Raw genomic sequence first — 25,988 nt, forward strand, 5'->3', positions numbered from 1 at the left:
GTTATCGTAATCGTGTTTTCGTTGCACTCGTGACCGACTCTCCTCGCCGATCTCGCCGATTTCGAAGCCGCTGCTTTCTTTGCTGTGAACGACACGCTGTGAAATTCGATTCTTCATGGATTAGGTAACGCTGATTGCCGGACTTCTTTCGTCTGCGGAACCTGAAGGCACGGTGAAACGACGGGATTAATCTGGCGAAGTCTGTCGAAAACTTGGAGCCTTCTTTTTGCATTCTTTTCGCATCTTTTTAAGTAGGATTCAGATTCGTACGTCGCGAATTTCTATTACGAAGAGAACTCGGTTTCAGTTTATCTTCTAGTTCGATGGAAAAGAGTACCTTAAAAATGTCAACGAATATACAGGGTGTCCCAAAAATGTCTCGTAATTCGGAAATGGCGTGTTCCACAGATCATTTGAAGCAACTTCTTCCTTTACAAAAATTTTCTCCGAGGCACCGTTAACGAGTTATTAGCGAAAAACGGTGGCCAATGAGCGAAGGAAACCCGCTTTCCCTCATTGGCTCGGTCGCCTCGTGAAATTTTGCTGTGGATCTAGGTGGACCGGTTACTGAGACTAGTGGGATGGATTTCCGGACAGATCCCAAAAATCCCGAAAATGAATTCTACTAGTCTCAGTAACTGGTCCACCTCGGTAGATAGCAAAATTTTGTGGACCAGTTACTGAGACTAGTAGAATTCATTTTCGGGATTTTTGTGGGATTGATTTCCGGACAGATGACAAAAATCCCGGCTGACGCGAGGCGGCCCAGCCAACCAGCGCACGAAGCCCAGTTCCACTCATTGGCTCGGTCGCCTCGCGCCAGCTGAGCTCGCCTCTCATTGGTCATTGTTTTTCATTAATAACTCGTTAACGGGGTGCCTCGGAGAAAATTTTTGTAAAGGAAAAAGTTGCTTCAAATGACCTGAGGAACCCGCCACTTTCGTATTGCGAGACATTTTTCGGACACCCTGTATACATATTGAAATCGACGATAACTTTCGTTAATGTTTCACGAAAGAAATTGCCGAATATCATCCGAACATCGTCGAAAAGAACGCTGAAAAAACGTGGAAAAGAGTAATTAGTACGTTGATCCAAAAATCGTCTTGATTAAACAACGGACATCTAAATCATTGTGAAAATGAACAGACCATTTTTAACAACAATGAATTTATTGCACCAGTGTTATGTACAATTGCGATCGAAACATGTACTACGAACTAATTAAAGATCGGTTCGCGATCGATCTCGATCGCGTCGGACGGCGGCGTTTCGCGAAAATCGCGCGCGCCCTCCTGGATCCGTCAGCTCGATGATTTTCAAGTGTGCCGCCGGCAGAGGCAGCGACGCATGATCGCGATCGATCGAGATACGATACGACAGCAGTGCTCAGGCACGCGTGAAAGACGGCTCGCGCTTGGGAAATCGCGATCGCGTTACGGAAACGCGGTGGCGAGCCTTCGAAGATATCGTTCCTTACGTCGCGATCAGGATCGACGGGTCGGCCACGCGTACGCGCGGCCGATTTCGAATAGATCCCCGAACGACGGCGATCGATACGCGGCGGCGGCGGTTCAAAAATGATCGTCGTCGGAGCGAATCGCGAAAACAAATCTCCGATCGCGGGCTTTCCTGCGATCGTTTTGCACGCGGATCGATTCGACCGGTCGCGGTCAAACTGCGAATCGTTCTGCGTTTCCGACGCATTACGTCGCGGAATGCCGGCTTTTAATAGTTCAGCGATTCTCGGTCGAACGGAATTTCAGTTTCTTTCGAGCCCGATCTCCTCGAATCGATCGACAAACGGTGCAACATTGCATTACACGTGACGCAGTTTAAATCAACGAGAATCGATCGGTTCGCTAATAATATTAGTATGTGTTACGGACGACTTGCGTCGTTGAGAAATTATTAAACAACAATGAACTGGCAGTAATACTGAAGACATCGAAATCGAGCTCTCCTGACACCGGTTATTCGGTAGAACCAATTGTCAGCGGTGATTTGTAACAACGGTGATCAGACTGTGCAATTCCGTGCAGTTTCCTACGTGCAATTCCCTACGCAATTCCAGATAAATGTTCACAGATCCGCAGTCTATTGGCAACAATCAGTGTATACGCAACGATCGATGGTAGATATAAGAAGAATCAGATTTGCCGACACAAATCCGAGTCTCACGGTTGTCAATCGATAATCTTGCCAGTTCTATCGATTTACTCTAGTGAGGTAATCACGCTCACTTTCTATATCGCTATTCTGTATTAATATACATTAGAAATCTATTTAGCTGTCTACATAAATACTGCCGAAGAGTGTTCGCGCGCTGTTGGCACTCGCGTCGCGCTGAACAACGTATACTCGTTCTTCCTAGATCCGTCTCCGTGGCTCCGAGCGAATCTGGCAATTAATGCAGACTCTTCATGGAATCTTCGGAGCCGCTGCACCCTTTCCCGATCAGTGTCGCGGTGGATATGACGTTCGTGGCTTTCGGGTCCACCCCCACCCACTCCCTCAGGCTACCGGTTAATAGTAGAAGAACCTGTAAAATGCTGAAACACGAAAGCGAAATTCGATGAAGAGAGAATCGGACCGAGTAAAAATGCAGTTTTCAGGTGGAACGAGACGGGAATGGGTCGGAAATGAAACGCGAGCTGAAAACGTTCGGAATGAGCTGAAATAAAAGTACATTCTCTGGCATGTAAAATGAAGTAGCAGTGCACGAGAAATGAATTTTTCGGCGACGCGCAACGAGATGTTTCGCTTCATTGGATCAACCTTTGCGAAACTGTGCATTCTGCACCGTTTGCTCCACCGACTTTTTATCTTGTGCTTATTTATTTATCGCGGTTGAAAGGCCGCGAGCAGAACGCCTGTTAACGTTAGATTTACGGGGCACTAAAAGCAGCTGCCTTACGTTAGTTTATCGATGTAAATGTAACTGTGCAATCTCAATAATCGTAAATTAAACAATTACCGACTCGTTATTGCGACTAATAAACAGAGCACGAAAAATCGCCCGAAGGAACCTATAAAAACAACAGAGCTTCGCTCGAAGTCGGATCGAATAAAAGCGCGTTCGAGGCGGGACGAAAAATGAGGGAGCGAATAAAAAATGAGAGGCACATTCGAAACGTAACGTAAGACGAAGATACGTTCAAAAGAGAACGAAGAATGAAACGAAACGGAACGAAATGAAAATATGTTCCACGCGAACGACGCAATGTGTGCAGCAAGCTCCGAATAAAATGCGAGGATAAAATAAAGTGCAGTGTATAAAACGCAGCTTTTAACCCTAAAATTGATGTAGGCTGGCGTGCTCTCTCCATGCCGGGGCCACGATCCCCTATTCCCGCAACATTCGAGCTCGCCAAAACGAAAAGCCCGAGCTCCCAAACAAACCGAACGCATCCCCAAACAAAAGTTCTCTCATTTCCCGGGCCCCTTTTGCTCCCCGAGAGGCTCCTTCACCCCGACACAGCCATTCGATCCACCCTTCCGCGAGGGTTGCCAACCCTGCGAGAGAAGAAAGAAAGAGAGAGAGAAAGGAGAGAAAGAGAGAGAGAGAGAGAGAGAGGAGAGAGAGGAGAGAGAGCCCGGCAAATCCCGTGTGATTTTCATCTACGATTGCTCGGCTAACTGGCAAAGTCCCGTTTCTGCTGGTAATCGCCGGGACACCTGACCGCCGGTAATGAGAACTCGGGCCCGGTACCACTTCAAAGCTGTTAATTAGAGGACCCTCGTCACCTCGCCTCGACGAGCCGCCGCGCCGCCCCCTCTCGAACACTGTCTTCTCCCTTTGATTGGTAAGTGCTCGGTTTTCTGGCCGCTGGACTACAAGCGCCACGCGATTCTGACAATAAAGTTAACCAGAGGCCGAAAAGGGGGAGCCGGGGCTCCATTACCGGCCGAAGGGCTGCCTGGAAATTTCGACCCTTTGCCAACCTGTCGGAACATTACTCGTGCCCTTCCCAGAATTTTCGTCCCATTCTCTCGAATCTCGTTTCCCCGAATCTCCGGCCTTCTCCTTGGACTTCTGACGCTTTGATTTTGCATACGGACGAATCTGTTGCAAATGAAATTTTCGAACTTTGCTCTTTCACGCGACGAGTACGACGGAATTCCAGTTTATCCGAGCTCCGTTTAGCTGAACTCGATTCACGCGAACGTAGATCGTAGCGAATGTCTCGTCGATCCCCGATTTTGCGAATCCCTGTCGAGCTTCTGTTTTACCTGAACTAGTATAGTAAATTCTCCCGAATGTTCCGCCAGCTTTTTCAACAAAAATGGGCAACTTGGGAAGAAGAGATACGATTATTTGAGCAACTCGTTCTTATAATTGAGCCGTTTATTTTGAAAGTGGCATAAGTCACTTTACCGTAATGAAAAGTGGTGATTTGTTAGTTTATACGAAATTATTTATACTGAGAAAAATATCAGTATCCTGAGATAACAAATACAAGTAAATCTTCTCGAAAGTTAGCATCCGTATTTTTAAACGTGTTAAAACGCAAACCCTTAAATATATCGACTCAAAAACAAAGTGACTTGTGCCACTATCAAAATAAACGGCTCAATTGTTGGCAATCGGCACGACGATCGGGTCAAAATGAGCCGCGAGGCTCGAATAATCGTATCTGCCACTTTCCAAATTGTCCATTTTTGTGTACAAACCGAAGGAAAATTCGGGAGAATTTACTGTACCGTCACTCCAATTAGACGAAAGTCAATTATATCATGACGGGCTCTCAGGCATTGCTCTAGTCCGACGATAGAACAAGACGTATGATCGAGTCCACTTATCTGAACTCCAGTCATTTGAACGCAAAGTTGCAAGTGGCAGGAGCAGTCGGTCGATTCCTATTATACGGTCCACCTAATTATGCGGTCTACATAGTTACGCGGTCTACTTAGTTGTATAACCACCAAGTCTACCGAGTTATATGAACCGCTTGTCTCCCGACGAGTTCGCAGAAATGAAGCACACAGTGCGCTGTTCGTTGCATATTTTATGCACACATGGGAAGCATAAGTCTGCGGAAAGTGACAAGATCGAATATATCCGTCTTTAGCGTGCGAACGAGGATCGTTCATCCGATACGATTCCAGAAATTTTACGGTGCGAGTAACAATTTTTCCCCGACTCGTTTGTTACCTCCTGTGCAAGTGCATAGGAAACACGAGTCCGCAGAACGCAGCAGTCCGAATATTTCTCGCTTCAGCCGGCTTCGTGAACGAGCATCGTTCGTTCGACTTAATTTCCGACAGCCGTCCGATTCTTCCGACATCTGTAACAATACGTGTTGCGCCTTTCGAAAACCGACACCGCAAGTTTCGCTGAAAGTTCTACCATGTGGAAACGCGCGCTCGAAATTCGATTCGATTGCGTCACGCGCGCGCGCGCGCGGCCACTCGCCGCCGCATTTCTCCGCGTGTTAATGCCCATGATATGAAACGGAAACGTCAACCGGCCGCTGCGATATCGGCCGATTACGTAGCCGAGAAACTCTCAGAATCGGCGGGCGAAACAGGCGGACAGCCGACTACGCGCCGCTGATTCGAGCGGATCGAGGAACGAGCGATTAGCTCAAAGTAGCCGATTCTGTAATTCGATTCGCTGTTATTACTCGTAATCACGGTGCACGCTAATGACTCGGCCCGGCCCGCTCGTTCCGAGACCGTCGGAGCCGCTTTTCCCCTCGGATTATCTGAGCAGGGCCGAAAACGGGGGAGGGGGGCAGGAGGGGCCGGAGCCCCGGCGGAATTATGCGGCACGGCCTCTTAAAAATTCATGGCAGATTAAATAACCGTCCGTTACGATTATTTTAAACGACGCGGGCCTGCGGGTCCTTTCGCGCGGCCGGCAACGACGGAACGGAAAACGGTGCGCGCGCGTTCGGCTCCCGGTAATTCGTTAACGGTGCGCCATAGCTCGCGATAAAGGGGGGCCGCCGCTCCGGCCTAATGACGCGCAATCATGCACGCCGCCGCGATTATAAATCCTCAAATTACCGGGGACTCTCGGACGAACTCATTAGGCCACTCGTAAAGCCGAGTTTACGGCCGCCGGAGCCACGCTCGATGGAGAAAGAATGCAAATACGATTCGCCTCTATGAACTATTACGCGCGAACCGACGTGTCGCCCCGGCCAACGAGAATGCAGCGCAGCCGATGGGAGAGCACGCGATCCGTCATTGTCTTCTCCCTTCTCTGCCAATCATTTTTTCATTCGCCGCTCGGCTTCGAAAGAATTTTACGCCGGCATCGTTCTTCGATGCAGGAACGGAGGGTCTCTTGAAAGCAGCCGGGCTTGCTTAATCAATTTGGTAATTGCCGTCTGAAAAGTTCAACGGCAGATGCTGTCGACAACTTCTGCATCGTGTTTTTTCTGTCTACTTTATCGAGAGATCAGCACTCTCCGCGCGAATGCGTTAAAATTTCATTTTCTTCTCAACGATTTCACGCGTCGAGTGCTATTCAAATGTTTCATTGGGGGTTTTAAATTCTCCACTCGAACAAATTCTAGATGTTGCTACGATTTTTGCAACAGGGAAGAGTTAAACTAATATTTAGATCGCCATCTCGATCCTCCAATACTTAAAAATGGCGATCCTAATCGCGGAATAAGGACGATCGTCGTCGAAACAGCTCAGAATTCGAATTTTCTTTTAACAATCGAATAACGAGAGCGTAAATATTGTTACTCGACTATTTTGTCTGCCGACTTTCTGTCAATTAATATAAAGTTACAAATGTTTCACTGAGCTCCTCAGAAAAATTAACGTATTTACAAAAATTTCCTTAAAAAGTACGATAAAATAATCGACCAATAAAATTATAAAATAAATGCTTAAGTAAATAATAAATGCTTCGCGAGTCCACGTTTCGAAGAATGATAGTCCTAGCTTCAAGTTTAGGGAAGGCAGTTTGAGATTTTCCGGTCGTGTTAGGTAAGATGGCCGCCGTTTGCGGAAGCGGAAGAACGGAAGCTGAAGGACGCGACGCGTTTTCGGCGTGGTTCGTGGCTAGCACGTCCGAAACCGCAGAAAGTCGAACTTGACCGTGACAGTTCGAGGCCGTTGATCTTTCCGGTGGTCATTTTCGGGAGCCGGAGACCTTGTCAACGACCCGGCTAACCTCGTAACACCTGTTACGCCACGCGCACACGCTCGCGTAAGGTTACGCGCAAACGAGTTTAAGTCACGAGGCCGGCGAAAACACTTTCACCGGCCCGGCACGAAGCGGTTTCTTCGGAACCAAGAGAACCCCAAGGCTGTCTCTTCCTCGAAGAAACCGGTATTCCTTCTTTACATTCATCCTCATCTGCTTCCTCCCGCCCCTCCCTAAACGCTCAAGTTTTTAGAACTAGTCTGCGGGACTGTTTTTCACGCAAAACAGCAGAAGTTTCTGGAGACTGGAAATTTTGATTAATACGTTGAGCGCCGCGTCAGTCAGTTATAGTTAGTTATGACTAGTTATAGTCAGTTATAGTTAGTTATAGTTAGTTATAATTTGTTCTAGTCTGCTACGCTTAGTTATAGTTTGTTACATTTAGTTATACTTAGTTATAGTTAGTTGTAGTTAGTTATAGTTTGTTATAGTTTGATATAGTTTGTTATAGTTAGTTATAGTTAGTTGTAGTTAATTATAGTTAGTTCTAATTAGTTATAGTTAGTTATAAGTAGTTATAGTTAGTTATAGTTAATTATAGTAAGTTATAGTTAGTTATAGTCAGTTATAGTTAGTTATAGTCAGTTATAGATAGTTATAATTAGTTATAATTAGTTATAATTAGTTATAGTTAGTTATAGTTAGCTATAGTCAATTATAGTCAGTTATATACAGTTATAGTTAGTTATAGCAAGCTATAGTCATAGTCAGTTATAATTAGTTACAGAAAATTCATTTTCATTGTAACATATCCGAACAAACTAAATTTCACTAAGATTTCTAGTTTCGGTTTAATTAATTAAGCTACTCTATCTTTATGGGAATTTTAGTGGACATTTGTCGGCATTAAGCAAATTTCTAATTTCCCCAGATCAGTTTTGAAATGGAGGAACTACTAAGCAGGAGAGTTTCTCTAGACTGTGCAGATTGCGTTCACACAAACTTCGGATTCCCTAGATCAGTTTCGAGACAGAAGGACTAACCAGAATTTCATTTTCTTCGGTAAAAGTTTCTGTAGGCTGGAAATTGTGGTTACGCAATCATTGGATTCCACCAGATCGTTTTCACGATAAAAGAACAAAGCAGAATTTCCTTTTGTGTAGTAAAAGTTTCTGTAGATCGAAGATCGCGTTTACGCAATCGTTAGGTTTCCCTAGATCATTTTTGAGATAGCGGAGCTGACCAGAATTTTACTTTCTACAGCTGAAAATTCTGTGGACTGGAAATCGCGCGTTAGAAGTAACCTTTGGATCTCCTGAATCATTTTTGAAATAGAGAAACTAGGCAAAAGTTTCCTTTTCTCTAGCAAAAATTTCTATAAACTGTGTGCGTGTATGTGTCAAGCTGAATTCTATTGCATCATTTTCGACGAACAGAAATTATAAAAAGAATTTCCTTTGCTACGGTGGTAAAAGCATGTATGTGAACCAGAAGTTGTTTATAAATATAGAACCAGTCGATTTCCTGAGAAACTGACCGAGCTTTAAGCCCGCGAAGAAGCGAACGAAGTAACTGTATCATATCGCGGCAGCCTCGTAGACGAAACCATGGTAAAACGACACCCCGCGGTTGCGAAACCGGAAGTCCTCTCGGGTCTCCCTTTGACACCCACGTTCTTCCTCATACCTTCGTTGCCGGAGCGTATAAACCGACACGGCGCCGCAAGCTCGTACTATCGAATTGCGGATCAACTTGTGACACGATTCATTCAACGCCATTCATAAAATGTTAATGTTGCGATCTATCTCCAGTTCGTTAGGGATTGTGCGTCGTCTTAAGGATGAAAGTGAATCAGGGATCTTTATTGCGACATCTTCCTCGCTCCCAGACGTTACCACAGGAAACAACTTACCTCTTCTCTGTCGTATTTACAAGATTATTTATTTACAGGATGAGTTAGCGACGCTTTGTACACAGCAGCTTGCTCTTAACGAACTACCACGGATTAGCACAGATGCGTATACATGAATTAGTGTATAGTGACTGTCTGACATGTAGACTGCGGATGTTAATTAATGCGAACGCGAGGTCTCGGAGGTTGATCTACAGCAGCAGGAATCGACGACGAATGGTCCCGTTCTCGTCGGGGCTCTGTCAACGCCTCGGCTGCCACGTCAACGACGTAAGGAATCTCATAAAACTGAAGCAAAATGTTCGATCGAATTGAAATCGAAAAGCAAGGTTGTATCAGATATCATATTAATTTATATTTAAATTGTACGAGATTTGAATAAAATTTGGAAGATCCACTAAATTAGCGTAAAACTTAATTTTCAAGCCTGAGCAAATTGTCATGATCCTGGAAAGCAATATTTCGATATTTACAGGGTGTCCTAAAAATGTCTCGCAATCCGGAAATGGCGGGTTCCTCTGATCATTTGAAGTAGCTTCTTCCTTTACAAAAATTTTCTCCGAGGCACCGTTAACGAGTTATTAACGAAAAACAGTGACCAATAAGAATCGAGTACGGCTAACGCGAGGCGGCCCAGCCATCCAGCGCACGAAGCCCAGTTTCGCTCATTGGCTCGGTCGCCTCGCGCCAGCTGAGCTCGCCTCTCATTGGTCACTGTTTTTCGTTAATAACTCGTTAACGGTGCTTCGGAAAAAATTTTTGTAAATGAAAAAGTTGCTTCAAATGACCCAAGGAACCCGTCACTTTCGGATTGCGAGACATTTTTAGTACACCCTGTATTTTACATCCTTTTTAATCCCATGATCTCGAGAAGTCTTTCCAGGTTCGGAGACGCCGCGGAGTTTCACCGGCGAGTCGCGCGGAACGCATAAAATCTGCGGTTCGGTGACAAGTCAGCGTGAAAGTACCGGTCCGTGCACGGCTCGCGTGTCTGGCTCCACGTTCTTTTTCCAACTCGCGTGGAAGAAGGACGTTCAAGAGACAGCGCGAACCATGAATCCTGATTTGCATAGAGCGCGCGTTCTTCCGCGTTACGTCGGAGACGGTGGCATTTGTTTGCCGGCGAAAGAGGAAGAGGTCTACCGACCTCGGCGGGTTCACGATCACGAGCCGGTCGGCTCGGCGTTCGTGGAAACGATCCAAGGTTCGAGCACGACCTCCGCTCGGATCCCGGACGTCGTGTTCGATCGCTCGAGGATCGCTGGGAAGGATCGGCGAATCTTAGAGCTACGGAAACCCCATTCGTTGGTCACAGGAGTCTGTTCAATCGGGAATGATTATGAGAAGCGTAGCCTAATGTCGTGGCTCCGATTCAAAATGTTCGAAACGCGCCTTTCACTTGGCCGAACTGTAGAACAGAGATTCTCGAGTCGGTTAATGCTATTATATAGAATGAATCTTCAATTTATGATTAATTTTAATTATATAGAACAAAATTTCAATCTTTGTTCGAACAATTTTATACCATGTCAGATAACATCTATTTTAACATACGTTCGTTATCTTCTCGTTTCGTGATCAATGTTGCGGTTTGAGCGATTCGATTGCGTAAATCCGAGCTTGCGTCGGTAATCGACTGATGGTTGTATTCGAATTAGACTCGAATCGATGTTATTTTAATAGGCCGTGGCGGAGATTAAACGGTTCCTCGATTGTGTGAACAAGAATTCAAGTTTGCGAACATCTCGGCAATCGTGCGACGATTGCATTCGATTGAGAATTGGATCGGTATTATTTTAATAGTCCGTGAAATAAACTAAATGGTTCTTTGATTGTCATAACAAGAATTTAAGATCGCTGATATCTCGGCGATTCGATTTATTGTTACGTTCGATTACGATCCAAATCAACGTTACTTTAACCCTTTGCACTCGAGTGGTGACTCTGAGGCACCACTAAAATTGTTATATCACGTTCTAAGATCATTTTTATATCATCGAAGCTTAAATTTTAAACATTATTAAAAGCATAACTGTTGTATGAATCGCGAGACTCAATTTTGTATGCATAAAATGCATTTTGTCCTGAAAATGGACAATGTACAAAAATGGAAATTGTACTGTAAGTCGGAAAAATTATTTTAGATTTACAGTTAAAATGGCTTCGAGTGAAAAGGGTTAATAGTGCGCGGAGGAAACTAAATGGTTCTACAATCGCCGAAACAAAAATGTAATATTGCAAACGTCTCAGCGATTTACAAACTATTACGTTAAATCGAGATTCAAACCGGTATTATTTTAATACTCCACGAAAGAAGCTAAATGCTCAGAATATCACGATGAAAATTGCAAGCTTGCAGACGCGATCGATCCGCCGATGATACTATACGATCGAGAATCTCGCGAATATTATATATTCCGATGAAATGAATCGGGTAGAATGTCTTCTCCACGCTAAACGGAGTTATTGTTCCGCACTCGGTGACAAACGAATAAGATCTCGGACGGTGCGCGGGGTGCAACGACGGGATAAGGGTGAAGGGTGCCCGGTCAGGTGATCTGACGCGGCGAGTGACAACAAATAAATAGCGTTTTATTCACAAGTTAGGTGCACAGGGGTAACTATGGGGATCGCACGGTGTCGCGGCAGTGTGTGCTCGGGGTTAGTCTCCTTCCCCCACGTCTCCCTCCCCAAAGTTACTCCTCGGCTCGGCGAGTCTTTGGTGGTTCGTGTCGGGAGCAGAAACACTGTGTCCGCGCCCTCGGCGTGTGTGCCCCGTTCTCTCGCTTCGCCCCCGGTTATGGTAACAAGCGTGATTTTTCACCTCCCACTGGCTCTCGGTATCCAATCCCGCCTATTTACCTTGGTTGGGTGGCACGAATCCGTATCCGCTCGCGCCCGCGACCACTCCGCTCGTGTCGGCGCTGTTCGGCGGCGGGCCAGGCGGGAACAGCACTGGACCTGGGGGCACGAGCAACCTCTGTTACAAATTTCATCGCCTCTGAAATATCTTCCATCGATTCGAATCCTGCGCGAACTGTCGCCCTTCTATCTGCAACTCTTTTGCTGGTCATTGTTAGACTTTTTTAGTTCTTTTTTTTTTAGTTCGAGCAATTTTAGTCTCTTTAATTTCTTCGACGAAAAAGAGAGTATACGGTAAATTCTCTCTAATTTTCCTTCAGTTCGTAGACAAAAATTGACAATTTGGGAAGAGGAGATGCGATTATTCGAGCTTTATACCTTGTTTTTATAATTGTTGACGATCAGAGCTATAAAAATGAGCCGCGAGGTTATAATGAGCCGCGAATAATCGTGTCTACTCTTCCCAAATTGTCCATTTCTGTGTACAAGCTCAAGTGTCCTCGTTTTAATTATTTTACTTGACAGTGAAATAATAGGTGGGAAATCGTAAAGGACAAGGTTTTAATGTTAATTGCGTACCTATATTTATAATTAATATTAGAAGACAAATTTACCATTATAATGAGGACAAAGACGTAGTGCAAAAAGAGTGGTAACGTTACTGTTCATCTCGTATCTGCTAAATGAATTATTAATATATTTAAGAATCATTTTTTCTTGATCGTATTATTCTTGCACAATCACGAATTAAATGGAGTCAGATATCCGAAAACAATCCTAGAGTGACTCGTAAGCTTGTTGATACATATTGCCGGTGCAAATTGCGCGGAAGAACCTTCGTCCCTTAAAAAAAAAGTGACAAAACTGTATCCTAAATATACGCAACCAACAACAGCATCGTGAATGAATCGATAAATCGACTTCTTGCGACTTCAGTCGTCGCCTCGCAATACGCCGAACAAATAAACGAATGTTCGCGCGAAATTTTGCACTCGAAGATATTGCATCAGAAGCGCAGGCCATTAGCCAACAAGTTTTTCTCGCGTCGGTCAAAGAAGTGCAACAAGAAGTTTCGCTTCATTAGATTAATCATTGCGAAACTGTGCATTGTGCGCCGTTTGCTCGGCGACTTTCTATCCTCTCTCTCTCTCTCTCTCTCTCTCTCTTAGACTTATTTACGTGTCACAATGGAAACAGCTCGAGCAGACCGTTCGTTAAAAAATCGCCAGAATTCGTACGAAAGTTGTAATTCGCGGCCGCAGAATAAGGCTGCTTGATCGATCGCCCGAAAGCAGCGAGCATTTTCCAGTAGCCGGCCGACAACTTTATTAAATATTTCCCAATTTCCCGACATCCCCCGGCGAAAAGATTAATGGAACGGTTCGCGCAACGGCCCAAGACACATCAGTCATCGCGGGAGCATTAAACGTCGTCCATCAGCCACTCCATTAGGCGACTGCGTAATCCACGGTTTTCATTTCTATCAGATTCCAATCTCCGCTGGAATTCTAATTGGAGGCGGAATTTCGTAATTCCCGCGGAAAGTCGTGTCCCGGAAAAATTCCCCGGGCCAGTTCCGAACGAGCTGTCAAAGGATAATTGCTCGCGATCCGGGCCGCCGTTTTCCGTGCGGCGAAGAGTCACGCGCGTTTTCGCGATCCAGACCGCCCCCTAGATCTCCGATTAGATCGCGGGTGCCTAGATCGTTATCGAAAGCGCGCGAGCGAAACGACGGTTCGTGCCGCGAGCGCCGCGAATCGTTCGCGAAATTGATCCGTTGTTATTATTCATTTACGAGACCCTTTCGAATCATGCGAATGGAATGCTGCACATGATCCGGAAGAAATCGACTGGATCGTGATCGATGCTGGATCGCAGGACCCCCGCGACGTTTCCACGCGTTTCCAGCAAATATTAGCGACTTGCTCGATCACGATCGAGGAGCGCCAGCCGCTGTACGATCGTTCGGAGACAAGAGAAATTAATCGATATTTATTGCTGTCACCGACTCCGAGAGTTTCGCGATCCAGAGTTTCGATCTTCGAGAGTTTCTCGTGGGTTTACTGCGTTTGCTGCACGATCCGCGACGTTGTTTATCCTGCACGTGTGTCGGCGGGGAAAGTCTTCTCAAGGAAAGCCGGTGGAAATCCTTTCCAGCCGGGAAGCGACTCGCGATTATTAATCGACGCGTACAATCATCGAGATTACGGATAATGGATGCTAATGGCGCGAGAAACGCGTAGGAAGCTGCGTCTGCGGCGGACCACCGACGGTGTTTACGGATCTCTTGCGAAATTCCGCTCGGATCGATCGATCCGATCGATTAATGGACGCCGGTGACCTTTCGGCGTCGCGCGAATTAAAACCCACGTGAAAAATCTAGCTGCTCTAATTTCGTTTCCGCAGCTGATCTACGAAATCCCCTGTTAATATTACTTAATAATTAAATCTTGGAAAGTAGAGCTGAAATTTGGCCCTCGACCCTCTCCTGTTACACTTTTTATGCGAAACACGAATCCACTTAGACCTAGTTCAGTTTTCAAAGAATTTTCTCTCAAAAGCTAGCAGTGCTATTGAGACCCAAAAATTTGAGAATATAATTTGAACATTCTAGAATATTGTTTTTTTTATTAGAACTTGATATCTCACTGCCAAATATATTTAATTAATTCTTAATTTTACCCTTTTCAAGGCGTTGGGTGTATTAAAAAATACGAGAAAAATTGTGCCCACGTGAAAAATCTTGCTGCTCTAATTTCATTTCCATAGTTGATCTAAGAAACTCTTTTAATACTACCTAGTAATTAAATCTTTGGAAACTAGATCTGAAATTTGCCCTTTAACCCTCTGCTGTTACACTTTTTATGCGAAACACGTGTTATACTGACCCACTTAGACCCAGTTCAGTTTTCAAACAATTTTCTCTCGAAAGCTAGCAGTGCTATTGAGACCCAAAAATTTGAGAATATAATTTGAACCTTCTAGAATATCGTTCTCTTTATTACAACTCGATATATCACTGCTAAGTCTATTGAATTAATTGTTAATTTCACTCTTTCCAAGTCGTTGGGCTCATTAAAACCCGCGTGAAAAATACTATTTCTCTAATTCGATAAACTAGATCCGAAATTTTGCTCTATGACCTGATCTATTTCAAACGGTTTGCTATTACACCAGCATACGTATAGACCAGTTGTTGTTATATGTAACTTTCGTTCGACCAGAATATTCGCTCCAGATTCTCGACGCTTCGAGCTCGGGCTTTCGTTCCGACGAAATTTCCTGCATCGATAACCGCCGATCAAAAATGCAAACAGGAATGAAACTCCTGAAACACAGAATTGATATTCAGTGAAAGTTCCCGGCTATCGGCGAGATTGTTATAATCACAGCACCGAAACCCGCGGTCTAATTATTGCCTGCTGCATAGAGTACAAAACTTCCGCGAACATTAACGCAACGAGCGACCACGAGCGCGAAGCCTGTTAAGGAAAATAAAATATTTCTTTTTTCGGTGTTCCCGCGTGTGAAAACGGATTCTAGTTCGGATGCTGGAGCCACGGGGCCGCATTGCCGGGGGCACCCGGCGAAAAAGTTCGCACGCTTGGTGCGCGGGTTACACAATCCGGGATCGACCAGTTTCAGCGCGGCTTGCCGTTTTGTCAGCGCCACTTTCCCGACGATATTTACCGTAGGTGAGTTTGAACTTGGCACCCATTCCGGCACGTACGCGTTCCACTCGATCGCAAGGATCGCATATCCTGGTTACGTGTGCAGCGTGCAGTATAGATCGACACGTGCTCCGGCAAATGCCGGATCGGCTTGATTCATCGTACGGGAAACGATCGAGAGAATCCGCGAATCTGTTATCTATGCGACGAATCACTGGCAGACGTGTGCGAGGATCGAAGCATCCTTTCATGATCGAGAAACCATCGGGATCTATCGCGAAAATCATTCGAATCGTAAATACTAAAATACAGTAAATTCTCCGTAATTGACGCTCGGTTTGGAAACAAAAATGGACAATCTGGGAAGAGGAGATACGATTATTTCAGCCTTCTCTTCGCAAATTGTCCGTTTTTGTGTACGAGCTGAGAATCGATTATGGAAAATGATTCGAATCGTAAATACTAAAATACAGCAAATTCTCCGTAATCTACGCTCGGTTTGGAAACAAAAATGGACAATCTGGGAAGAGGAGATACGATTATTTCAGCCTTCTTTTCTCAAATTGCCTATTTTTATGTACGAGCTGAGAGTCGATTATGGAAAATGATTCGAATCGTAAATACTAAAATACAGTAAATTCTCCGTAATCGACGCTCAGTTTGGAAACAAAAGTGGACAATCTGGGAAGAGGAGATACGATTATTTCAGCCTTCTTTTCCTAAATTATACATTTTTGTGTACGAGCTGAGAGTCCGATTAGGGAGAATTATATACTAGCTCTAGAGAATACTATACTTGGACACTAATACTCTAATAATGAACATCGTATTCGAAGAACCACCGTGACATTGTTAACGAACATTCTATCGGTCGAACGAACGAACGAAATAATTGTCCATCGTGTTCTCTAAAATTGAAGAACCGCATTGCCGGAGCACCTGCTCGCAATAAATACCTCAACCGGTCCGCGCGGATGCTGTAAACCGCAACAATGCAAGTTCACCGGTAAATTAGTTCCATCAAATCAGGATTTCCTAAGCCCGCATCGACTTCCTTCTTCCAGTAACCCAGATATATCGGTTCCGGTAAAAGCGGCGCGTTCGAACACGGCCGAGCGATCGCGTCGATAACGATCCCGTTTCCTCGATCCTCGTAACACCCGTGCGGCCAGTTTCGTGATCCTTTGATAATCATCGTGATCGGACTCGCGTCACGGTCCACCGGGAACACCGGATTTAATTACACCGTAAATTCGCGAGTATTGGAACAAGCTGCTGGCGAGGCGATGAATGCTCTCGACAGGGTTTCGATTGGAATCGAAGATTATCGCGCGGAAGGCAAGAGAGAGAGAGAGAGAGAGAGAGAGAGAGAGAGAGTGTGTGCATCGGAGGTTTAGGCCTCCGGGAGCATAGTGATCGAGGCCTTCTACGCACCCCTGTTCGATCGTGGATCTCGCATCCCCGCGCTTTGCCTCAGGTATGGGCCGAATCCAGCGAACAGCTGACTATAGTCCTGTGCCGAGCATGCTGCCAGCACCGCGAAGACAAGGACCAGCAGGCTTGTCTGAAACAGACGCGCAGAAATCGGTTGCGTTAATTCCCATCAGTGGCAGGATGTTCTCGAGACAGCGCGAAATATTTTAAACGTTTTTATGCTATTTGTTTCGAAAGCTTGTCGGCCGCAGAAAAATTCAAGTCGATACTTAATTTAAGTCGATATTTATTCCATCGAAAGCAGGACATTTTTTAATCAGAGATGGACCACTCGAAACCTCGAAATCCCTCGGAACTCCTGAACTTATTAAATAATAATTGGTATAAATAAATTACGAGGGTATTGTGATGATATAAATTAACTTTTGTTCAGCCAACAATGATCCAATCGAGTTCGCGTTTAGACTTTGGACGCGTTTTAATTGGTACGATTACACCAATCGATTACGATCGTTTATATCGAGAAGACAATTATATTGTAGCTACGTTTAATTTTCGTCCGATTATGTTCAATAATTAACTTGATTTAGATACTCGTCCAATTAGATATTCGTTAGAAAAATAAAGAAGAGAATAAGCATCGCGGGTTTCGAGAGTTTCGAAAGCTCACGAAATTTCAGATTCGTGTTTCGCGAATTTAGAAATCAGATTTCGACCCGATCGCTGTTTTCGATGGCTTCGTGCCCTAATTAGGCTCATTTGGATTCTCGAGTGGCCGTGTTCTTATATAATTTCCGAACGTATCCTCTGCGCGAGCTGTTACATAATTATGGACCGAATAGATTTTCGCTATCGGCTGGAACAAAATTGAGCAACATGAACAATTTAGAAATAGCTTCTATCGCCGGCGTAATATTTCTTTTTACAATTGCTCTAACAATAACAGCAAGAATAATAACGATGGAATGTCTAGTAAAATAAAGGAAGTAGAAGCGGACAATGTAAAATATTCGCGAGCCTAAAAATCTATAATTAGACTCGCCTCCTTTTTATTCCTGGACCGGCAGAGGCACCGGCGTTCATCTCGAATTCAAAGTAGCCGTCAATGGATCGAGCGCACATAATGCCCGGTTGCATAATACATTATGCAGTAATAAATTTGTAAGAGGAGCCCATCGCACCGGTCCTATTAATTAGCACCGAAACCACGCGCCGCGGGTTTCTTCTGGCGTGGAGCACATCAAGGACCGCAGACGTATTATTCAAATGTCACCAATTACGCATCCTTGATGGCCACCTTTCACTTGGATCTCCGTTCTTTCTCAATCCGGCGAACACACAAAAACCGATCCGCCGTTCGAAATCGCGAACAGAGAGTAGACGAGGAACTCTCCTTTCCATTCTGTTCGGGATCTCGCTCCGTTTCGGGCGCGCTTTTAATTAAAATCCACCCAGCCCCCCCCCCTCCCCCGCCCTGGCCGTCGGTGACGATTTAGGCTCGCTCGGAATATCTCCAGCGCCGGAAACGTCTGTAATTAATGGCCGCGTATTCCGGGAACGCGGCCGCGAAAAATGATCAACGCGACGAACGGGGCCCGCTTCGTTAGCCGCGAACGATCGCAACCGCGAAATGGATATCTGGGGATACTTTTCCGTGGAACGGCTGTCTTCCGATCGAACGGGTACTTTGCGATCAACTGAACTGTCTCGCACACTGGGTGTTGAAATCCGAACTTGATCAGAGAGAAGATTCCGACACAGAGTCATTTTTATCCTGCAGATTTCCGCGAGGATTCTTTTAAAATCTAAATTAAGGTCTATATTAAATGGTAGAGTTATTATTGACAGCTCTGCGCTAGTTTCTATCGGTGTAAATTATTTACAAAAAGCGGAATGAGGTGAATTCTTGGGAAATTTTGTGGAATTGGAAACTCGTTTTTCTTTCGTCCCGTGTGAAGATTGGTGGCAGGATTTTTACTTGAAAAGGGACTGTATGTTTTTAATTAATGACACAGTTAGTATTGGGATTTTTATGCTAATTTGTACGGATTATTTTATAGAAATATTTTATAATCGAAATGAGGAGGCAGTTTCTTTTGTTGGAGACTAATGAAGCTCAATGAACTGTCAGCATGGCCAACACATAATTTCTTCAGCTCGTACACCGAAATTGACGTATGCTTTGTTTGATAAAAGATAATTTTATACCGTGCAAATTATTAATTAATTAATTATTAAATTCATCTATGAAAGATAAAATTGTCGACTGCAGCTTCAGCTCGAACAGTTAAGTTGCTGGACAACGTGTACTCTGTTATTCGACAGAGAATAACATTCTATAAAGACAATATACCCGACACACTGCAATAATTTTACCAAAAAAGGACATAATTGTCAGCCGCGGCAGCAGCCAGCAAAATGAAATTGGAAAGCACCGTCCGTTTAATTTCCTAGCGATTCGAGCCTGCCGAGATAACTCGTGACCTCAGAACGCTTCCAGCGCGTAGAAACGGAAAGATTTATCGTGACCACGGTGGACACCCGTTAGGCTACCGGGCGCAGCGTGCGCGACAATTTTTACGATCGGTTCGTTGGTCGGCTAACAATGCATGAAAATTTATGGGCCAATAGCAGCGGAATAAAATCAGCGGTGTAAGTGCTCATTCGGCGGCCGTTAGCCTGCGCGAACATTTCTATCGCGTCGAAAGCGAGCCGAGCCGAGCCGCGCTCGACGAGATCTCCTCGTAAAGCGTTACTTAATAAATTAACGTCCCTGGGATGAATTACGACGGACAATGTTCCCGGCAAAAACGGCCCATTACCGCGCAACGGCGTGCCTAGGTCTCGACGAAATCCGAAGCGGGACACCCGCGATTGTTAATTGATTATGCGGTCCGGCGAGCTTGTAAATATAGTGATTGACGGTCTCGGGACAGGCCGCTGATAACCGTTGACTATTTATCGGTGAAAGTATTTCGTGGTGCAATCGGCTGTATCGTTTCCAGATACGCGGCAGTGAGGCAACTCCGGCGAGGACTGGGCGTCCGAGGGAAAAGAATCGAGAGATTTCACCGTGCATAATCTCTCCGGAGTGAAACGAAATTTTAATTACCCCGCGGACAGAGGCCCGTCGCGTTTCGACACCTGAGCGGAATACATTTTCGACGGCGTGTTGTCTCTCGGTTTCCCCGCGGCTCGTAAAATAGAAAGAGGACCCGGGAGAGGCGGAGGACCGTCGTAAAAATGACGCAAACGCCCTGCGAATCGATTCGTCAATCCCCGCCGTAAATATTCCCCCCTCCCCCCTCCCTCGTATTTACGCCGGGAGTTAGGGGTTGCCGAGGGACGCAGGGAGATTCCCGAGCACCCGTCTTATTTTTCCCCCGTTTCCCTCGCCGCCGCGCCGTCGTCCGTTACGTAAAAACCTGATGAAATCGTTATTATGCCACTTTACGGTCCGGCTCGTCACGGATTCCATCGACGTTACCCGCTTCGGAACGAGCCCCACGAATAATTGCGCGCTCAGATCACGCCGATTATGAAGCCGCGAGCGCGTGCGCGCGCGCGTTCATTCCGCGATCGGCTTCTCTCGATCGAAAGCAAGGCTAGATACCTCGGCCCGGCTAGATCACGCGCGTGCAAACGTCATCGCCGCGCGGTTTCATTCCCTTCTAGCAATGTCAAGGCGATTAATTGCCGCCCCGCCGACCGCCAGCAGTGATAAAACGATCGCGAGACCCTGCCATGCCCCCCTGGGGACCCCTCCCCCCCATCGGGACCTGCTTCATTAGCTGCTGACTCTATTCTTACCTCTGTTCGCTCGCGATTCGATGTGCATTCGCGTGTGCCGCTGCCGCGCGAAGTGCAACAATAGAATTCTTATCTATTTTAATGTGAGTCGCGCATTGTTCGGACTGTTTCGGATAAATATTTATCGCAGGGAATTATTTGAAACTTTTTAGTCGTATTTTTTTATTGGAATGAAGATTGTTCGTTGTTCGTCATATGTTGTTCTGTGCCTGATTATATTCGAATAATTATTTATAATTAATCGATGAACTTGAGAACAATGTACTTTGTATTCTGTCGGTTTGCGAATGATATGTTATTCGAATGAATTCTTATTCGAGTAAAATATTATTCTATGTTTATGTTATATTATATTAAATGATAGAATGCGAAGTGTACTTTTTTTACAGCTAGAGTGCAAATTTTTACGCAAAATACAAATCATTGAGTCGTTCGGAAAACTGATTCGTCCTTTCGCGAGAAAACGAAAAAGGATTTTTTAAAGTCTAGAGTAAAAAAAGAACTCTTGGACAGTTTTCTGATAGCTTTGAAATCTTATGCTAATACACAGAAGTCTTGTTTACTTAGTAAGAAACTAACTTAATAAGAAGTCTTATTTTTCAGAAACAGAACAACTTTCCAAACAATTTTCTTTTCTCGCATCAATTGCAAGAAACAGAAGTGGAATCGAAGATTATCTCTTGTCGTAGCAATTTCATTGTAACGAACTTCGAAAGATTAGTCCGATGTCCGTGGAATTTTCTTCTACAAATTCGTATCGCAATCGTATAAAATCTGCAGTCTCTTCATGACTGCAATTATTGTCGAGCAACGTTTCGTCACGACTGACAGTTCAAGTGATAAAAACTGTCTTAGTACAAAGGAGACGCTCGAGCCTTGCTCTCCGAGCAGGGAAATCGCGGTGCATCGTAAACGATCTCGTTAATTAGGAATCCACGAGGTTTAATGAATATTTCATTGCAAAATGAAATTCCGACCGCGGAATGCCACCTATCTGTTCTAAATATGCCTTGTAAAATTGAAACGGGTCGCGCGCCTATTGCGGCACCTGCGTTTACTTGAACGCGGACGACGTTGATTGGACCGCGGGCAAAGACAACGTAATGATACGTCCGCGTCGTTGATTGGCACCGAGTTTAATTACCGATTTATTATTGCGAATACGTGCGGAAGGGAAAAAGGTGTTCCCAGTTTCCTTGAAACCTCGGAAAAATCGTCGAACCGTCGCCGCGTCGCGAAATTCCAGGGCTCGGCGACGCGGTTCAGCGACGTTAGTATTCGCAGGAATTCCGGCGGATCGCGAAAAAGCGATAAGTTGTCGTGAATTATGCAAGTCGGGCAGCGAGAAAATCGTTGGTAGACACGGGAAAGCAAGGTCGAGGCAACGGGGTGAAGGCGAGGACTCGATGGCGCGGGAAAACGGATCGATCCGACGGCGACGATTTCGACGCGATCATTTCATTCATGCGTTCTGCGATCCGGACGAAGAGTCTTCTCACGCGTTCATCAGGAATAATCGAGGCATTCGTTGGAGCGTTCGCGTAACAGTCAGCGAATTACGGTGAATCAGCCGAACCGCGGGAAGCTGAGAAAAGAATTTCAATGAAGCGCCGCCTAAAACGCGACTGCGGCCAGTGATCATCGCTGAGAAACGGTTGCAGGAGAGTCACGCGCTCGCACGATTGTGAGCACCGAAGGCACGAGGTCGCCCACAAACCTAACCGCGGCACACATGTGCGAGCAGCGTGACGGCAGATCACGATGCCGTGATATCCGAGCCAACGCACGCCGACGATCGCCGGGAAAAACGCCCGCGAGTAGCCCGGAGACCCGCGTCCGCGAATCGACTATTAGTTTACGCTTCGACCAGCTGCGGAATAATTGTTAGCAACTGCACATCCGCAGGGGGTTGGAAAGCACGGCTGCATAAAAACTTTCCAGGCGAAAAGCGACGCCGCGTTTCCCGCTCGAGGATTAATGGGCTCTCCGCGCTCGGATCGATTCGACAATCGGCACCCGCTTTCCAGCGAAAGTTTTCGGTGAATGGTTGCACCGCGATGCGTGCGGTAGGTGTGCATGGTTCGACGGTTCCCGCGGCGTAGAGATATCTTGGAAGCCGAGTTTGAATTGTTCAGGGTCTCTGGATGCTGGCAAAGGGTTTCTGGATAGACGTCAGTGTGACATTTTTGGTTGATTTGTTTTTAAGGACTTTACCATACTCAGATAGCTAATTCTTCATACTTCGAGGAATTTACTAGGCAATTTTCTAGAGTATTCGCATGGGCATAGGTATTTTTTGGATAACCATTTTGGGTTACCTAATTTTACTGACTTCATCTGGCAATTTTCTAGAGTATTTATATGAGCGCAGGAATTTTTTGGGTGGCCATTTTGGGATACCTAATTTTAATGATTTCACAAAGAAATTCTCTAGAGTATTTGCATGGATGCAGGAATTTTTTGGATGGCCATATTTTTCTTATCTAATTTTAATGACATCACCAAGATATTCTCTACCGTATTTACATCTATGTAGGAATTTTTTGGGTGGTCATTTTTGCTTACCTAACTTTACTGAGCTCGCAAAGACATCCTCTAGAGTATTTGCATGGGTGTAGAATTTTTTTTGGATGGCCATATCTTCGATTACCTAAATTTTACTGACTTCACCAGGCAATTTTCTAAAGTATTTGTGTATGGGCGCAGGAATTTTGTATCTGACCATTTCTGGTTACCTAATATTAAAGGTTTCACAAAGAATTTCTCCAACCTTTTTGCACGGATATAGGAGAATTTTTTGGATGGCTTTTTCTTCGATTGCCAAATTCTAAGGACCTCGTCACGTTACAACAGGATTAAAAAGATTGGGTTTCTGCAGGTGGTCACCGATCCTAGGAGGGGACCCCAGCCGATGTCGTTTAACTTTTACAACCGGAATACGTCGCGAAGTGCAGGCTACACCAAATCGTCTCGTATTACTATTTTCTTGCTTTATGATTTACATGGAACCACGCCTATCACTTCCTATCACGGCTAACGTGTCTAAGCCATAGATTAACGGTCGCCCGAACCAATTTCCTCAATAAACGAATGCCTGCGCCGATCTATTTTCTTCTTTCTTCTTTTTATTTTACTTTTACCTCGAATAAAGTCTACCGAGTGTAACATACTTGCTTGCCGCACCGATGCCGTTCTACATCGAAAGTGCATATAATATCCTTTCTTTCTGTATCGGTCTAATCGCGATGGATATCGGCTCAGAACTAACCGAACGGATCCAGAGTGGCCGACGTAACGATTACTTTCCCCGATACCGATCTCTACGATTTATGCTTCTGGTCACGTGAGCGCGGCCAGCTATCCGAGCATCGTTCAGAAGTCATGTCGCTAATTTCCAGCGGACGTTATCTTCGAAACTAAGCGAATTTGATCTTCGACCGTCAATCATCCTAAACGATTCAGCGAGCTGATAACAAACCGACAAGTCGCTCGACGTATTAGTCGCGCGCTTTTAGCGATCGATCGAACGATTAAATTGTTTTCACTAAATATCGAAGAGTCGCACGTTTAACCGAGATAATGACATTGAAGTCATCGATCGAGACCGGCGAAGCCGTCGGTACGAGAGAAAGGCAGGTTGTACCTCGTCGAAACAATGATCTCCATTATCGTGGACACAACCGTACACGGTTTCTCGAGTTTCTCCGCGCAATGCGCGATGCACCTCGAGCGCATTGAGCCCGCTCGATCGGCACATGCAGCCGTACCTCGACAGTCCGAACTTCCGCGTTTAACAACACCAAGAGAAAACTGGCTGCTCCCTTCTTCGCGCGAACATTATGCATCATTGATATCAGCGAATGCAATCTGGCTGCATCGGAAAACCGCACGCAGCGGCGCAAGAACCGCGCGCGAATTTCAGCTGACAAACGCCGATTCGTTCGACGACGCCTCGAGAAACGAGAATTTCGCCGGTAAAATCGCCGGGCTCTTCCGATTCGCGCGATTTAAATAAATAACGAAGCGCCGGGAAATTTTCGCGCGGAACCAGCTCATTAAATCGTTGTTAAATCGGTCGCCGCGCGAGGTTTCTCTTTTTATGGCTGGCTCGTGGATTTTACGGGGATTTCGAAAGCGAGAAGATAACGCCGCTGTTCGTCTCTTATACGTGTTTTCGACGTTTCCGATTCGATCGTCCCGAGGAATTCGGTCCAGAAGACCGGATTCGTTCCCCGCCGTTGACGATAGTTCGTCGAACGGCTCACCCGCGACCGTATCTTTGCGCAAGCCGGAATGCACCATACGTTACGTGCACTTGGCGCGCCATTGTCAACACGCCCACATTGTTCCACGGCGAAATCTATTATCTCCGCTCGAGCACTTACTTCTGACGCTCGATGCACCGTCCGGCCATGTGGGCGACCGTAAAACGACGCGAAACGATTTTCTATTTCGTTCTGACCGGGCTAATGACGACAGTAGAAACAATTAGGAAACGGTCGTGCCGATTTCCACAATTTTTCGACGCGACGCGCCGACTTCGCAAGCCTAATTTACGACACCGGCGCGTGAGATTTCCACACTGGAGACGATAGCACGTGTGCGGTGCGTTGCAGCGCTGCGTTTCCACATGCACCGGGCTCCGCGTCGAAATTCGTCGTTCCTCCGCGATGCCATTAACATTCCTGCGCGATGATTCGAGCCGATGAACGATCGGTTCGCGAGCTGCGTTTCGATATGTTTCGGTGATCGCGATTCTGGATCACTGATCGATCGTTATCGATGCTGTTTTATTGGGTTGAGGCGAATCCTGCCACTGTGATTTCATTTAGGACGGATGTACAGTCTGGGACAAATATACGTGGATTTAACTTTTTTAAAACTGGACTAAACGAATTCTTTTTTAGATGATAAAAGTCCGTTTACTAGGCGAAGATTAAAATGCTTTTTTCAATTTTGCTATTACCTGGAATGACCAAGAAAGACAATAAAAAAGCTGTCGCTTTTTTAACTTTTTTATCTGAGCCTATGACGAACATTTGAAAAATGCATTCTGTAGATCTTGATGACTTATATATATGCATGCTCTATTTTTATCGAACAATTTGGATGTTTTTATATATAAATTTGTCCTAAAATTCTGACAAGGCATTGGTGCTGCTATAATTTCGCGAACAGTAAAAACATC

The 25,988-nt window shown here is 45.4% G+C and overlaps 1 protein-coding gene across 3 annotated transcripts in view; it reads right to left on the minus strand.

Annotated features, from left to right (window-relative positions):
• Nucleotides 1-1,153: 1,153 nt before the first annotated feature.
• The window catches only part of Wat (worker-enriched antennal transcript), a 34,287-nt gene continuing 9,452 nt past the window's right edge, over nucleotides 1,154-25,988 (minus strand). For 2 of the 3 annotated variants that reach the window (XM_033484564.2, XM_033484555.2), the window contains exons 2-4: nucleotides 16,991-17,120; nucleotides 11,886-11,984; nucleotides 1,154-2,552 (exon numbers count right to left, since the gene is read on the minus strand). In XM_033484564.2, the coding sequence (XP_033340455.1) occupies nucleotides 2,527-2,552; nucleotides 11,886-11,984; nucleotides 16,991-17,120 (255 nt within the window). In that variant the 3' untranslated portion in view covers nucleotides 1,154-2,526. Of the gene's footprint in view, nucleotides 2,553-9,026; nucleotides 9,312-11,885; nucleotides 11,985-16,990; nucleotides 17,121-25,988 lie in introns of those variants that run through there. The other variant, XM_033484582.2, reaches the window with a different exon arrangement.

This window comes from Megalopta genalis, chromosome 15 (genome assembly GCF_051020955.1).
Source record: "Megalopta genalis isolate 19385.01 chromosome 15, iyMegGena1_principal, whole genome shotgun sequence".
Lineage (NCBI taxonomy): Eukaryota > Metazoa > Arthropoda > Insecta > Hymenoptera > Halictidae > Megalopta > Megalopta genalis.